This window comes from Podarcis erhardii (genome assembly GCF_964252035.2).
Source record: "Podarcis erhardii genome assembly, chromosome: 8".
Classification (NCBI taxonomy): domain Eukaryota; kingdom Metazoa; phylum Chordata; class Lepidosauria; order Squamata; family Lacertidae; genus Podarcis; species Podarcis erhardii.
Window position 1 is genome coordinate 33,047,162 of NC_138499.1, and position 14,524 is coordinate 33,061,685.

General features: G+C 42.2%; 2 protein-coding genes across 4 annotated transcripts; both read right to left on the minus strand.

Moving 5' to 3' along the window:
- Positions 1 to 1,749: 1,749 nt before the first annotated feature.
- LY96 (lymphocyte antigen 96) lies at positions 1,750 to 9,949 on the minus strand. 3 transcript variants are annotated; one of them, XM_081874845.1, is made up of 6 exons: positions 9,573 to 9,942; positions 8,022 to 8,137; positions 5,765 to 5,860; positions 4,676 to 4,804; positions 3,299 to 3,351; positions 1,750 to 2,161 (listed from the first exon to the last, which is right to left on the minus strand). In XM_081874845.1, exons 1-6 carry the CDS (start codon positions 9,605 to 9,607, stop codon positions 2,060 to 2,062), a joined length of 531 nt encoding a protein of 176 aa, XP_081730971.1. In that variant the 5' UTR covers positions 9,608 to 9,942; the 3' UTR covers positions 1,750 to 2,059. The 3 variants fall into 3 exon arrangements, with proteins under 3 accessions (XP_081730971.1, XP_081730973.1, XP_081730972.1); XM_081874847.1 differs by lacking the exon at positions 3,299 to 3,351 and having other exon boundaries at positions 9,573 to 9,949; XM_081874846.1 differs by lacking the exon at positions 9,573 to 9,942 and having other exon boundaries at positions 8,022 to 8,200.
- Positions 9,950 to 11,651: 1,702 nt separating this feature from the next.
- Positions 11,652 to 13,474, minus strand: TMEM70 (transmembrane protein 70). The gene is made up of 3 exons (XM_081873752.1): positions 13,195 to 13,474; positions 12,883 to 12,994; positions 11,652 to 12,264 (listed from the first exon to the last, which is right to left on the minus strand). The coding sequence occupies exons 1-3, from the start codon at positions 13,399 to 13,401 to the stop codon at positions 11,816 to 11,818; spliced, it is 768 nt and encodes a 255-aa protein (XP_081729878.1). The 5' UTR covers positions 13,402 to 13,474; the 3' UTR covers positions 11,652 to 11,815.
- Between the last annotated feature and the right edge of the window lie 1,050 nt (positions 13,475 to 14,524).

Below are 14,524 nucleotides of genomic sequence, written 5' to 3' on the forward strand. Positions count from 1 at the left end.
TTCTCCTGAGGGAGGCTCATGTGTCCCCACGCAGTTACCTTTCTCGGTGCTAAGAAAATACTTTATCTTCATTATTATTATTTCTTATCGTCTTTTTCTGTTTTATGCTGCTTATGATTGCTGTTTTCCAAACATATTCTATATTTTGGATGTCTCATTTTATTATTTCATTCGTAACTTTGTAAACCGCCCTGGGAATAAGTCACCTGACAAGCATGTCCTTCATTATTCTGTTCTGGGCACAAAGACCAACCTTTATGCAAAATAAGAAATGGGCATTAAAATAGGGCATTTAAATTGCTGCATTAAAAATGAACAGGAGTCTCCCAGGCACTCTGTTTCTAGTTTGCAACAAATTTCACATCAGCATTATTCTGAAAAAGAACATCAAATCGTGACTCCAGTCTGAAACTGATAAATTAGAATTTACAAATGCATTTGATTGTATTCACTTATGGCTGTATTGGTGGAACAGCACCCCTGGTAAGGTACAAGAGGCGCCCACTATCTGTACTTTCCAGAAACAATGGAAGGTATTTTTATTTTGGCAATCTTTTCCAGGTTTAAAAACATACAAAATGAACATCTATCTTTAGTTGCTTTGGGTACTGTTTCTATGGTATATTTGTGTGAGGGGTTTTTTAAAATGATACGGTATATACGGCAAAAGGTATTGCCAAAGACTTCTGTTCTCTTGTATAAATTTCAGCTTTGTGTTGAAATGTAACAGACTGTACCTCTGGTCTCCATGGTCTTTGGAACTCACTGCTCATATTTGTTTGCTCTATGCTTGCATGTGTTTATGAGTACATCTGTCAGCTGAGGATAATACTTCAGGCATCTGATGAAGTGGGCTCTCGTCCACAAAAGCTTATGCCACAATAAATCTGTTCATAGTCACAAGCCTCTTTGTTGTCTCCTCAAAGGAACTCCGGCATTCCTTAAGAGTTCTTTCACTAGAAACCACCTGGCTGTGACATATTAATGTGAAAAAAGGAATACCCACACTTGCAGCAGACACTGTGATGCTAGATGATGCACAGGGAACACCAATAATTCCTTGTTCATTGAGACAATGCTCTTTTGTTCCGTTTCTTTTGAAGTGTGACAAAGGAAGCACTGAAAAGTGAAATTAAGCACCAGCCTTGGCTTTCTCATCCTCATGGAAAGCGGTAAGCGGAACAGGGAGTGATGTCGCCATTTTCTATACACTCCCTTACTGCAACGTGCTTTGTTGCTGCCATTCATCAAACACAAATGTATTGTTCTCTGCAATGGACCCTTTGTTAAGGATTCCTCATTCAGCTTTGGCCACAAAATCTGAATTGCTCAGAATGGCTGGCATCTGAAATTCAGCAAGTGACATCATAAGCTTTGCAGGATGTGCAAGAGGCATCATGACCCTAGGGAAGCCTGTGATATTTTCAACAGTTCCTAAGCTGCTTCTCTTGGGGGGGGGTGCTTTAATTGTATAGTGCGTGTGCAGCCTGTCAGTAGAGTCTCAAAGCAGTTAAAATAGACGATCCAATCAAAATGCAGTATGACACACAGGTCACCTGACCATGTTGCCTGGACATTGTACATGCACCTTGGCTTATGTTGCAGTTCTAAGGGCAATGAAAAGCAAAATGGGTGTGCTAAGCCCAAAGCTTACTTCTGTGGTCTCCTGCATTTATACTTGCTTTTATACAAGCTGTTGGTGAATTAGCAGAGAGTGATGTGGGGAAAATGGCAAGAAGGAAAAGGCAGTCATGGCAGTACTTTTAATCAGATACCAAAAATGTTCAGTAAATTATGAAAGCAACCAGTTGCTGCTCAAGGAGTACACAGATGTGTGTACTCATATGGTGTGTGTGCATATGTGTAAATGTCACACACAGAGAACCAGCCTTTAGCAACAGCAGTGATAGAAATGAACATTTGCTTTCATCTTCTAATTTTTCAGACAACAGTCCTGGAAAACCAGAACCTTTCAGCTGATTATTTCTGTGACTAGATTTGATTCCACTTCTCTCTGGAAAATAGCTCTTGTGCTGTGAAATGGTTGAGAAGAACTTCTTTAGTTTGAAAGTGGCTGTTTAATGATGATTGTGTAATTCAGGCAAGCTATCAGCTCCTTGTGATGACCAGCGAATCCTTTTACAACAATTGTGTATTCTCCCTAAAAGAAAGAAAATGAGTTAATTTGTAATTGTGAAAGGTGCTTATATTGTGCATTCTTAAGTCCCAGCGATTTCATTGGAGCTGAGGGCTAGTTTAGAACTATCTGCTGAAGTTGCCTCAAGTTGATATTTCAGGGGATTCCAGAATAGTGAGTCAGTTGTCCAATGCGTCAACAAGCATTTGTATTATTACTTACTGGTTTCTGTCTTTTTGAAAAATTTCCCATAATGTTAGGTAACACAGTATTGACATATCAGAGTATTCATAAAAGTGATTTCACACAATATAGTCCTTGGCAAGTTAAACCAAGCCCTGTGTGTACTCATCTGCACATGTGACACTCCCAGACAAGCAAACTGTTCATTCATGTCAATGGAAAGCAGCCTTCATCCTCAAAAGGATGGGCTCGCCAGCAAGCCAACAGTTGTTCCTGTAATCTGAAGCAGAAAGCTATTCAAGAAGTTAGTGCATGCCATACTGCATGTTGTGATCTGTTTGCAAGTCATGGCAAGACATTGTCTAAAATAAACTATAGTTTACTGTGAATAAACCATTGTGCTGGTGCATGCTGATTAATTGTACTCACTTCCCTCCTCCCTTGGGAATAAACCATGGAGTTATGTGTGACCCCGATCTTAAACAAAACACAAGTTGTAAGCTAAGAACAAAGCTTTATTTCCATTTGTGGTTTATCTGAAGAGGAACAAACCATGAGCACTGCTAAATGTTGTCCACTCACAAAAATAATAGCAGAATTAAATTCCTCACACCCAAAAACATATTTTTAAGACCCCTCACAGAAGAAATTTGCAAGAAATTAAGTTTCACCCCATAAAATGACACACCCTATACATAACACCAAGTTAGCCACTCCATTCAAGAGAGAGGCTCTCCTGGTGCCTTCATTACATATCTTCTCCCAGACCTTTAACTCTAATGAGTCAAATCTATGGCCTTTTGAACTTGGGGGGCAATATTGTTTTGTTTGTTACTATGCTATTTATACTTATATTTTTATATTGTAAACCGCCCTGTGATCCTCAAATAAAGGATAGTATAGAAATTTAATAAATAAATAAATAATGATAATACAAAAGTATTATGTATTATTATTAAGTTTTGATTCAGAAAGTACCTCTTCATATGTTGGCTGTCTACCACTGATTCTCACAGTTGTGTTAATTGTCTCTGCAAAAGAACAATCATCAAGAACTTGAGCATGACAAAAACAACATTATCCCATTATTCTTTCATTTCACTTTTCATTTCACTTTTCATTTGTATACTGCCTTTCTATATACACAATGTGGTTTACAAGCTGAAAAAAAAATACAATTATACAAATACTGTATCTGCACCTTAAGAAGTTTACACATTTCTTCAGTGGGTGGGATTTCTAGAACAAATGTAGAGCGGTAGCATCTAATAGAGGAGCCTCAGAAGTGAGATTTATAGAATGTTGGAAAACTGACAGAAAGTACCACCTTGTTTCAGAACCTAAGTTTTGAGGCCTAAACTGTAACACCTCTACAATTTGGTTTAAGGAACTGAAGTAAATATAAGCTGCACATTTTCCATCTTGTTTAGAAACCTGTAACATCCACTGAACTTAATGTATAAATTTACTGTTTCTTGAAAGAATCCTGTCTCCTGACACATCTTCAGTTTTACCCTTTTTTGTTGGGGGGGGGGGCGGGTAATCTGTTTAACTTCCCTAAGTCTCCCAAGTCCCAGAGTTTCCTTTCAAAAAGCAAAAATAGCCAGTAGTGAGAGGGGCCACGCCTCAACTTTCCAGAGGCCAGTTGCTATGGTATTAATGGCATCCCACATGAACTGAAAATGTGCCCTAGCACAGTGCTGTGGGTGCATGTTTGCTAACATAGAATTACCCTTGTACATAGCAATTAGTGCAATACTGGTTTAGCCCTATGGAAGTCATTGATGGAAGAGTAAGGCTGGGATGAGAATCAGTTGAAGGTAGCTACCTGTATGAGGGAGAGGCTGCCTTACACTGAATCAAAACATTGACCCCTCTAGCTCAGTACTGCTTACACTCACTGACTGTAGCTCTCCATGGTTTCAGACAGGAGAACCTCCCAGCCATACCTGGAGATGCCAGGAATTGAACATGGGCCCTTCTGTGGGCAAAGCACATGCTCCCTTTCCCCACTTTACCACTGACTATATCATTAGTTTAGCCTGGTAGCAAAGACTTAAAAGTCACAACTGTTGTTCTGCTATGATCCGGCTAGATTTAGAAAAGTGTGATGGAGGGAAAAAGTGATGGCCCCATGTAAGACCTACTCTTGTCCCTGTAAGATTTTGCGTGTCTTCTGCATGTGTCCCAGTTTTTGGACACACAACTGTCCAAATACTATTAGCAAACAAACAAACAAACAAACAAACAAACAAACAAACAAACAGGAGACTTAGAAAAGCCTGTGCAGGATTTCAAGCTAAGAGCAAATGCAGACCCTATATGTCAGCTAAAGGTGCCATAATGTACTCTTACCTCCCTTCAGAGCTCCACAAAATGTATAGCCATCATCCACACCTTCGCAAAGGGTACCTTTCCATTTTACGGCTTCAAACCCTTTAGACCATATGTTTACATGTGCTCTCAAAATGGTTAAATCAGCCCCTATAAAAATTAACACAATAAAGCATGTTACATGGCAACAATTTCAATTACAATCTTGACAACATTCAATGGCTTTCTCAGGGAAGGCAAAAATACACTTGTGATCTAGAACACTTTCTGGGCTCATTCAAATCCAAAGGAATTTTTACAATGTATTTTGTGTAATAATCTAGATGAATGAGACATGAATTGTAGACTATTATCCTCATACTTCCACCTCTTCACACACACGGCTTGGAACAGATAAAAGCTTCATTCTCCCATTGTGTAATTGTTTCCCATATTCCCTTTTCAGTAGCAAACGCAGGATTGAAAATTCACTAAGGATACCTGGCTCTCAGAAGCATTAGCAAATATAAAATGTCCAGAAAACAACAAAAGGTTGCTTTGCTTGCAGTATTACAGAGAACCTCTAAACGAACAAACAAAATCAGAATACATCCAGGGTAAATTATGTGAAATGTATAGACAAACCAATGGAAGTGGGATTGGCTCATGCCAAATGTCTCTCCTTCCCACCTCCACATGATGATAAGATCTTCTCTATAAGCCTAAGGACAAAATGGCTTCATTTGTGAGTTGATTTTCAACATCTGCTTTCTGTCCTTGAGCAGCTGTGATAAACTTCTTCTGTCCAAGTTTTAACAACATCCCTTCTGGAGTTCTATGGAATAGGTTGTATCACTAGTGCAAGGCAGGGCACGTGGTTTTCACTAATACACCCTGCCTCACCTTAGCACCCCTTCCCAAAAAAGTGTTTCTGGAGATCGGGAGACACACTCCTCCCAAGCAGTATGGGATATGGCAATCAGATCCCCACCTCCCTGGAAAAACCTCCCATAAGCACAAAGCCACCAGTTAATACAGCCCAGCAATGAATAAAACTTTCAGGTTGAAGTGCATCTCGTAGTAATGTAAAGCAATGAGCTTGGTGTTACTTGAAATAGGAATATATCTTACTTGGAATCCAGAAAAGAGTTCCCCGCCATTTTCTATTACCCTTTAGTGAACACGGGTCTACTTTAAGGGAGAAGTCTTTTGTTGGAAGGCCTCTACCTGCATAACAAAGAAAGTTTAATAATGTTGCAAACCTCATTACAAAGTGGCACAAAGCTTCCTTATTAGAGCCTCTGCTGAAATGCAAAATGCAACACACTTCACCTTTGAAGTTAATATTGTTGCATGTCACCCCAATCTCTGAGAGGTGTGAGATTCCCTTGGAATGAAGGACAGCAGTGTGTGTGTGTGTGTGTGTGTGTGTGTGTGTGTGTGTGTGTAAAGTTTTCCAAAATCATGTGATAAGAGGAAGCCTGTACAGTGTTTTCCTTGACGGAAGTGTTTTCGTTTGTTTTGTTTTAGAAAATGTCTGCTGTATATTCAAAATATTAAAAACTTATAAAATAAACAAGGAATCAGTTTTGTTTAAAATAAAAAACACACACTCCAAAAGGGTCTTGCTTTTCGCATTGCAGCAGCCTTGGATTCAAACAGAAATCAAGCATTGCTCTGTCTCTCTGGCTTTTCATCCTGATCAAACTGGAGTACAGTACTACAGACACCCATGTTGCATTGTGCTACTTTATCCATTGATCTGTGGTGATGCACTTGGAAATACAGTAAAGCCACCCTTTTATGGTTATCCACATATATTTTTTTTAATACTCCTTTAGCTAACAACCTGTACTTTCTAAACAATGAGCGCTCACACCTCCCTTTGTGGGACCGCGCACAGCACCTTGGTCATATTGGACCCACCAGCTGTTTGGGCTGGCCTCCCTCCCTGTGCTAATCATTGGAGGTTCCTGCCTAACCTCAGCCAATCAGCACCACAGGGAGGTGGGGCCAGTTCCTTAAATAGGAGGCGGAGCAGGCAGCAACCATGGAATCCTTTAGTCTATCTTCCCTTAATGGGGGGGGGGCGTGAATTCACAACCTCCCCCCCACCCAGCACGGCAATTCCAGGGTCCCCTCTTAAAGGGGTTTGTATATGGGAGTTACCGGCCATACACTGAAAGGTTGTCAGTGAACTCCCCTGCGTTGCAGGGATATAGGGTGGGCTGCCAGCATACACAAGCATCTTGCTGTGTACCCTCCCATATCCCATTCACCATGAGGAGCCCCAGTTCCCCCGGCTGGTGGGGCTGGGAGAGATACACGCCCAATGCCTAAGGCAAGGTCTTCCTACACCTGAAAGGTTTAATAAAGTTGTGGCCAATTTTTATTCCATAACACATTGTCATGAGTCATTATTCCTTCTGGTCGTCTCTCTGGGCCGGGGGTATCTGCCTAGATACGCAATAGCAGTAGCATGATATCTTCATCAAGGCCAAGTGAAAGTCATAAAATAATGAGCAATCTTTTGAATTGCACAGCACTCTTCTGCAGACGGAAAGTATCTAATAAAGAGAAGCAAGAAGAAGAGGAAGAAGTTTCCGGAAGAGAGCTTGGCAGAGGCCCAACGATAATGTGTTAAAATGTGTTTTAAAATGGTAAATGAGAAATGAGGAAGCTGTCTACAAGCTCACAGAGTGACAAACAAACTGGGTGAGGCACCAGCATCTCTGATCTGTGTGAAGTTTTAGAAATGGCAGCCACCTCAGGGGAGGACGACCCAGATCAGCACTGACATGCAGGGCGAGGGGTGTAAACCTTTATACACATACACACTTTTCCCTGTGAAAATTGCTTCCCTTATACTGCTGCTTGTCACACTAGCATGCACACATAACTTTTTCCATAACGTAGCAAATAACAGTGTGTGTGACTTCTGTTGGGGGGGGGGACATGGAGGCAGGTAGAAAGAGTTATGCACATATCCTGGCCTGGTCACATTCCAATCACACCCCTACCCCCACAGAACTGCTATTTGCAAATGTTTAAAGAGATGTGAGATGCATGAAAACAACTGAATTTGGCCCTCAATTTGTGCCGAGTGTTAAATATCTCCAATTGCACCAAAGTATATTAGGACTGAGAAGCAATGGCTGATCTCCCTTGAAAACTATAAAAGCCAGCAATTATTCAGGTTGTTCTCCAGCATTATTTGCAACACACTCTTTTTTTCTGTCTTACTTAAATAAATGGAAATTGGAGACAGAAATTAACGTGTGCAATCCTAATGAAAACACCTGGAGCTTTAATCAGAGGAAAGGGGGAAGTGATCCTAATTATTTCACAAACGCTATTGGAAATTAGAGCCATCTGATACTTTACTTACTGCAGTTGGAATATAAAATGGCTACGTCGTCTGAACTGCAAAGCAGGTGTCTTTCTTCTGCCACAGTAAATCCACAAACGGAGAGAATCGTAACAAGCAGGAACATGTTTCTATGTCTGTAAACCATTTCGAGAGCAGGTCACATAGAAGGATACAAGACGGTATTGCATCATTTTTACTTAAGAGGAAGAAAGTTACGCTTAGTCACCCACCCTCAGACATGTGATTTCAGGGGCTTTTTCCCCCTTGTCGTTTTTAATTATGCTTCTACAGAAGGTGCACTACAAATGCTTGAAAGCCTTTTCTAGTTGCTTAAGAAGAATTTTGCCTGATTATCTATACCTAACCCAGTTTGGACAAAACTACATTTCAAGAAGTGAATTCTAAAAAGGCAAGAGAAAAAACTATTGAACCAACGTGTTTGTCTCACAATATCAAATGAGGAAGTTGCTCATGATCATCTGAGCTCATGATGGTACCAGGGTGGTCATGCATAACCCTGATTTCAAAATGCCTGCAAAGGTTTTGGGTATGCACATATTGCTTCCCCTCCCATCTGTGCCTGTCCTGTAGCTTGTGGCTGAAATCCTATAATATTTCATATCACAATTATTCAAGAGTTGTTGTTTTTGTACTGCTTCTGTTGTGTCCTCCAAATGCCAGACAATAAAAATGCAGTGATTTGGCATTTCAGAACTAATAAAGCGGAATGACATCTCTCTCTCTCTCTCTCTCTCTCTCTCTGTGTGTGTGTGTGGTTGATAAAAGGTAGTGGGTGAAACTGTTATTATGGTTAAAAAGAAATTCAGAAAATATTTCTAGATCTGAGTAAGGTAAAGGTAAAGGTACCCCGACCATTAGGTCCAGTCGCGGATGACTGGGGTTGTGGCGCTCAGCTCACTCTATAGGCCGAGGGAGCCGGCATTTGTCTGCAGACAGCTTCCGGGTCATGTGGCCAGCATGACTAAGCAGCTTCTGGCGAAACCTGAGCAGCGCACGGAAACGGCGTTTACCTTCCCGCCAGAGCAGTACCTATTTATCTACTTGCACTTGGACATGCTTTCGAACTAGGTGGGCAAGAGCTGGGACCTCACCCCATGAGCTCACCCCATCGCGGGGATTCGAACCGCCAACCTTCTGATCAGTAAGCCCAAGAGGCTCAGTGGTTTAGAGCACAGCGCCACCCGCGTCCATATTTATTGAGGTACATGCTATGTATGAAAATATTGTTTTCCCAGAGCACCTGCGTAGAAACATTTTCTGTAGAACATATTATTGCTATGAAATCTCTGAACTTTGATATAGTTAGTATACACTAGGGGTGGATCTACTATGGAACTAATTAAGCTTAAGGGTCCCTAATCCTGAAGGGGTCCACGTTGCTTAATTTTGGGGGGTCTAGTAGACTCAATTTGAGTTGCATGATTTAAATGGATCAATTTTGTTGCATGTATTTTTACAATTCCCAAACTTTGAGAGTCAGTAGCACAGATGTAAAGGTGTGGTGATCTGTTGTGGAACAACCCTATTGAAGAAGAAAGCGGGGGTTACCCAGACCTCGCTGCTGGTTGTGAAGGGGCCCCCATGACCGCTCAAGCTTCAGGGCCCCAAAAATGGAGGTCTGCTACTGGGATACATGGAACTCCCTTATACGCATTAATTGGTATAACTACACTATGAACTTATAAGAAATCCCAGGAAACTAGTTATCCAAGTAGACACTGGTGCCCACCAGAAAGACCCCCCTATAAGTCTATGACACATTCCTGTCATGAGTCTCATCCCATCAGGTTTCAGTAATGCCTATTAGGTCATATTTGCCATCCTGCATTAACAGCTCCAATTCATCTTGCTTGTTTCCCATACTCTGTGCATTAGTATACAGACAACCACGAGTCATTCCCTCCCACTGCTTCCTTCTTGCAGTTTCCTGCAGGTCTGTTAGTAAGAGACCTATGGCCATTCCTGGACCGAGATAGCTTGGCCGTTGTGGCAACCTCAAGATGATATTCCTTCAATGTGCTCAATGTAGGGCTTCCTCCAGGCTTAGTTTAGAAGTTGCAGCTGGAGTGCAGCAGCTAGGTTGTTGACTGGAACATCCCATCAACTGCCAAGGGCATTTCCCAGCCAAAGGAATGCACAGGCAGATAGTTAACTCTTTAGTGCCAAAGGTAATACAGTCGCTTCTACAGCTCTGGATTCCTACACACACCAGTTCTAACATCTTGGCAGCTGTTCCCAGGTCTGCACTCTATGCAAGGGACCACTCCCCCTCCACCAGTTTATATACCTTCCCCCAAAGGGCTATGTACACACAGCTGCAGTCTGTGTCTTTGTGGCAACTTCCCCTATTCATCCCTTTTCAATCCCTTCCTGGTTCTGAGAGACAGTGGTGCAGGAGAAGGTGGGGAAGCACCTGGCCCTTCACTTGTCTGACCTGCTTCTTCCTGCTCTGGAAGCTGCTCCTGGCTGGTCCAGTTCCCCACAAACCACAGCCCTCCTTCCCCCGGTGCATACTCGTCAGTGTCATGCCAGTCCCTGACACCAACACTATGTAACACCTCTGCTGAGGGAGATTTACTGGCTGTCAGTATGGTACCAACCAGTGTTCAAGATTTTGGCTTTAGGTATTTACAGACCTAAGCAACTTGGGACCAAATTATCCAAGGAACTACCTTGTCCAGTATAACCCTGCCCAGCAACTGCACTGCTCACAAGGGCCACTGCCTAGAGTATCACATGCCCCAGGGGTGCTTAGCTGGTACAAGAAAACAGGGCCTTCAGTGCTGCAGCTCAAACTCTCTGAAATCAATTACCGTACTTGAAGTTAGACAAGCACCTAGCATCTTGATACTTAGGTAGCTGCTGAATAAATTTAAGACTTTTCCTAATTTGTGACCCCATAAATTTATGGAATATTAACCATAATATTGTATAAATTGTTGGGATTTTTAGCATATTCAGTACGTTTCTTTGTATTTTATTGCATAACACATCAGTAGCATTTGGCTGCATTTTATAATTCTACAAAATAATATGAAAAATATTGTGTTAATAGTTCCACTTCTTGGAATTATTATACAGCTGCCTGTAATGCTTGTTTATGTCAAGTCTTTAAAGATGTACGGAGCTATTTTCAAAGGCCTCACCAATGCTACAGTTATGAGTCCCTCTAGTGGTTTGTATAGGTAGAGACATCTTAGCAAACACTTGTGCATTCCTTGATACATACTCTTTTCAAGATATCCAATTCTTAACATTTGAGACCAAAGAGGTTTTCAGGTACACCAAAATCTTAACCCTTTCTTAACCATGCACTCTCCCAGCAATTTAAGAACTGTTCCATCTGCACAGGAAGCTATAGTTAATGGTTCTGAATCCTGGCTTGTTTGGAAAGTCATTAACTGTCATTCCTGTTACATCAGAAATGGAAAACCACGGTTAATGCGGCTTCCTGAATTGTTTCCATGCTTGAATAAAGGGTAAAAGAGCTGCGTGAGGTTGTAAGGAGTTCATGCATATGTTGGCTTAATTTGATTTTCCAAAGATGACCAAAAGGCTCTTTCGCATGATTAAAAGCAAGCCTTAAGCTAATCAAAGATCGACCAAACATCATCCTGTTTATGTAAATTCCTTTTGTAACCAACTCCAGTTTTATTCTTTTAATCAGTGTTCCTTTTACTGAACAAACTACTTTTAATGAAGAAAAAAACTGCTCTGGGATTTTGTATCCTTGGTTCTATAAAAGAATTCTGAATAGTCTGCACGTATACACACATTTTATTCAGAAACATCTATTTCCCTTCGCTGGATTCTTTTGATTCTTCGAAGTCAAACGTGAAGGGCTTGTCATAACCCATAAGGTGATTATAGTCTTGAGGATATTGAAAAAGCATAGGGTTAACAAGCATTGATTTCGTTTTAGCATAAAATGTTGTGAACATCTTGCTGATGTCGGGAACCTTCACATCCTTTTGATGGAACACAGTTTTCTTTTCCGCCAAAATAGCATTATACGTAATAGCTGTGTACATGTCTGTTTCAGGCTTGTGGTACAGGCGGATGATGTAGCCCTTTGTAATCAAATGCAGAGTAACTGGAGTTACAAATGTAAAGAATCCTATAACACTGTAAAACATAACCTGCAAAGGAAGGTTGTCGACAGGCACACCAGTTTTGTAGAAGATAATAGGTATCATGCTAAGACTAAACATGCTGGTAGAGTAAGAGAAGAACTTCACGCCTGCAAGAGAAAGACAAATTAATATTTAGAGACTGGAAATAGCTTGTGAGCTCATACATCTTCAGAAGGGCAGCTGTTACCATGTTAGACACTCCCCCCTCAAAAAAAAATCATATGACTGTTGTTTAACCCTCACAGAGCTACAATTCCCAGCACCCTTAACAAACTACAGTTCTTATGATTTTGGGGAAGGGGGGCAGAATGTGCTTTAAATGTACTGTGCTTAAGGACGTTTTTAACGTTTGATGTTTTATCATGTTTTTAATATTCTGTTGGGAGCCACCCGGAGTGGCTGTGGAAAACCAGCCAGATGGGCGGGGTATAAATTATGATGATGATGATGCAGCCCTGGGCTACAGAGAGTGACATATTGCAACTAGGCATATCAAAGACCAGGAGAAGCAGTGCTGCACTGCTGACACTCCCCCGCCCCCCCCCAGCTATCAAATTAACTTGGCAAATCCTCAACTGCGATAGAAGCAAGGCAATTCTGACTTACGTCCTTTACACAAGTTTCTGGTGGGCAGAGGGTCCCAATTCCCAGTGAAAACTAATTTTAAATACTTCAGGGTGTTCAGAACCAAAGCATAACAAGACACCTAACCCTAATATACTCACCTAGCACTGCCTTTGCCAAATTTCCACGATAAACTAATCTGCCATGTTCAGAATCTTCATGCAGGGAGGATGTGCTGAAGCAGCGAAGAGGCTGCACATGGAGAGATGGAACCTACAGATAAACATGTATTTTGAGTTTCAGATTGTTATATGTATATGCACCATTCACTAAATCACATGGCAAGAAAATGGCTCATGGCTAACAGTGCATCTGATGAGTATCCACCACCTGTCACCTGACCCCCTTCAGAATTAAAGCGAGCGTTCCCGGGACACTACCACTAGAAAAATAAGTGCTCCACGCGGCAGCACCTGCTGGCTCCCCACGATCGCGGAGAGAGATCCCGGGGCTCCACGCCACCCGAGTCGCGGCCTGCACAGGACAGCCACAGAGCGCTGGCCCGGCTCCAGGACTCCCGGATGCTTCTCGGTAAGCAGGAGCGCGTGCCATCTCCCGGCGCCCCGCAGCCACAGTCGGAGGCTGGGCGCGCGAAGGCGAGCCCCAGCCCGGAGCAGCATCCCCAGCACCCCACGTCCTTCCCTGCTTAAGGCGGATCCAGGGCAAGCAAAGCCGCCGCCGCCGCCGCCGCCGCCTCGGTCCTTCCCCTTCCGGTGCAGCTTGGCCGGGAAGGAGGGGCTGGGAGCCGGCGCGCCTTTGCTCGCTTCTCACACGTGGATTTCAAGCCAGACGTTCGCTAGGAAAGCGGAATCTTTGGGTTACAAACCTGCCTGGAATTCTGGCCATTTAGGTGGTAAATCGGGATCTGTTAGTACACCTGCAGCAAGGATTCTTTCGGACAGCAGCAGCAACAACACCCCGCCCTAATTTGTACTAAAGAAAGTTTGGGGGTTTTGGGTGGAAAGGGTGTGAGCTCCCATCACTTTTGGTTTTGGACCCGGGATTCTTTTTGTTTTGGGGGGGGAATCAGAATCCAGTTCTACTCTACAAAACAAAACAAAAGATCCTGCAAGCCTGAAGTCTGCCCGACCCTGCTTAATATCACAGAATAGAAATGATATTCGGATTTCTAGTCTTTAAAGGCCCTGCTGTTTCTGGAAGGGATCCTAAGATCAAGATCCGGAAAGTAAGCACAATGGGGCTCAATTGCGAGTAAACTTTATTACCGTAATTAAATTTCCTTCCCACCAAGTGTGCTTTGGTCAGTGAAATACAAAGTAAAAAAGCGAAACATAAAAACAAGTATAATGTTTTACTATTTATAGAATTTGAATTTTTTTGGGGGGGGGGAGCCAGTTGAGCAAATTGCACATTTGTAGAGAACAAGAGGCCACAAGCACATGGAATTGCACTGTTTTTAGCAAAGCATTCTGCTTGAGTTCCAAAGTTTCCCATCATGTTTTCAGTTTTTAGGTCAAAGTAGGTTTATTCCACAACAAGGCTGTAGCTCAAATAAAGCCACAGGGCCATTTTATCTATGGTCTTGTTTTGGGAAATGCTCTGCCCAGGATGGCAAGTTGTTGTTGTTGTTGTTTTATTTTATACCCCACCCATCTGGCTGGGTTTCCCCAGCCACTCTGGGCGGCTCCCAACAGAATATTAAAAACACAAAAAAGATCAAACATTATAAACTTCCCTAAACAGGGCTGCTTTCAGGTGTGGCACACGTCATTTGAAACAGAC

Bases quoted from the DNA above. Each gene is read 5' to 3' on its own strand.
- LY96 (XM_081874845.1), bottom strand. From the start codon at position 9,607: ATGGGGGCCCCTTCACAACCAGCAGCGAGGTCTGG. The intron at 8,138-9,572 runs GTAACCCCCGCT...AATGGTTTACAG, and splicing joins CAACCAGCAGCGAGGTCTGG to ACATAGAAACATGTTCCTGC. The intron at 3,352-4,675 runs GTAAGAGTACAT...GTTCTTTTGCAG, and splicing joins TTGTGGAGCTCTGAAGGGAG to AGACAATTAACACAACTGTG.
- TMEM70 (XM_081873752.1), bottom strand. From the start codon at position 13,401: ATGCTGCTCCGGGCTGGGGCTCGCCTTCGCGCGCCCAGCCTCCGACTG. The intron at 12,995-13,194 runs GTGCTGCCGCGT...GTTTATCTGTAG, and splicing joins CGATCGTGGGGAGCCAGCAG to GTTCCATCTCTCCATGTGCA. The intron at 12,265-12,882 runs GTGAGTATATTA...TTTCTCTTGCAG, and splicing joins TTTGGCAAAGGCAGTGCTAG to GCGTGAAGTTCTTCTCTTAC.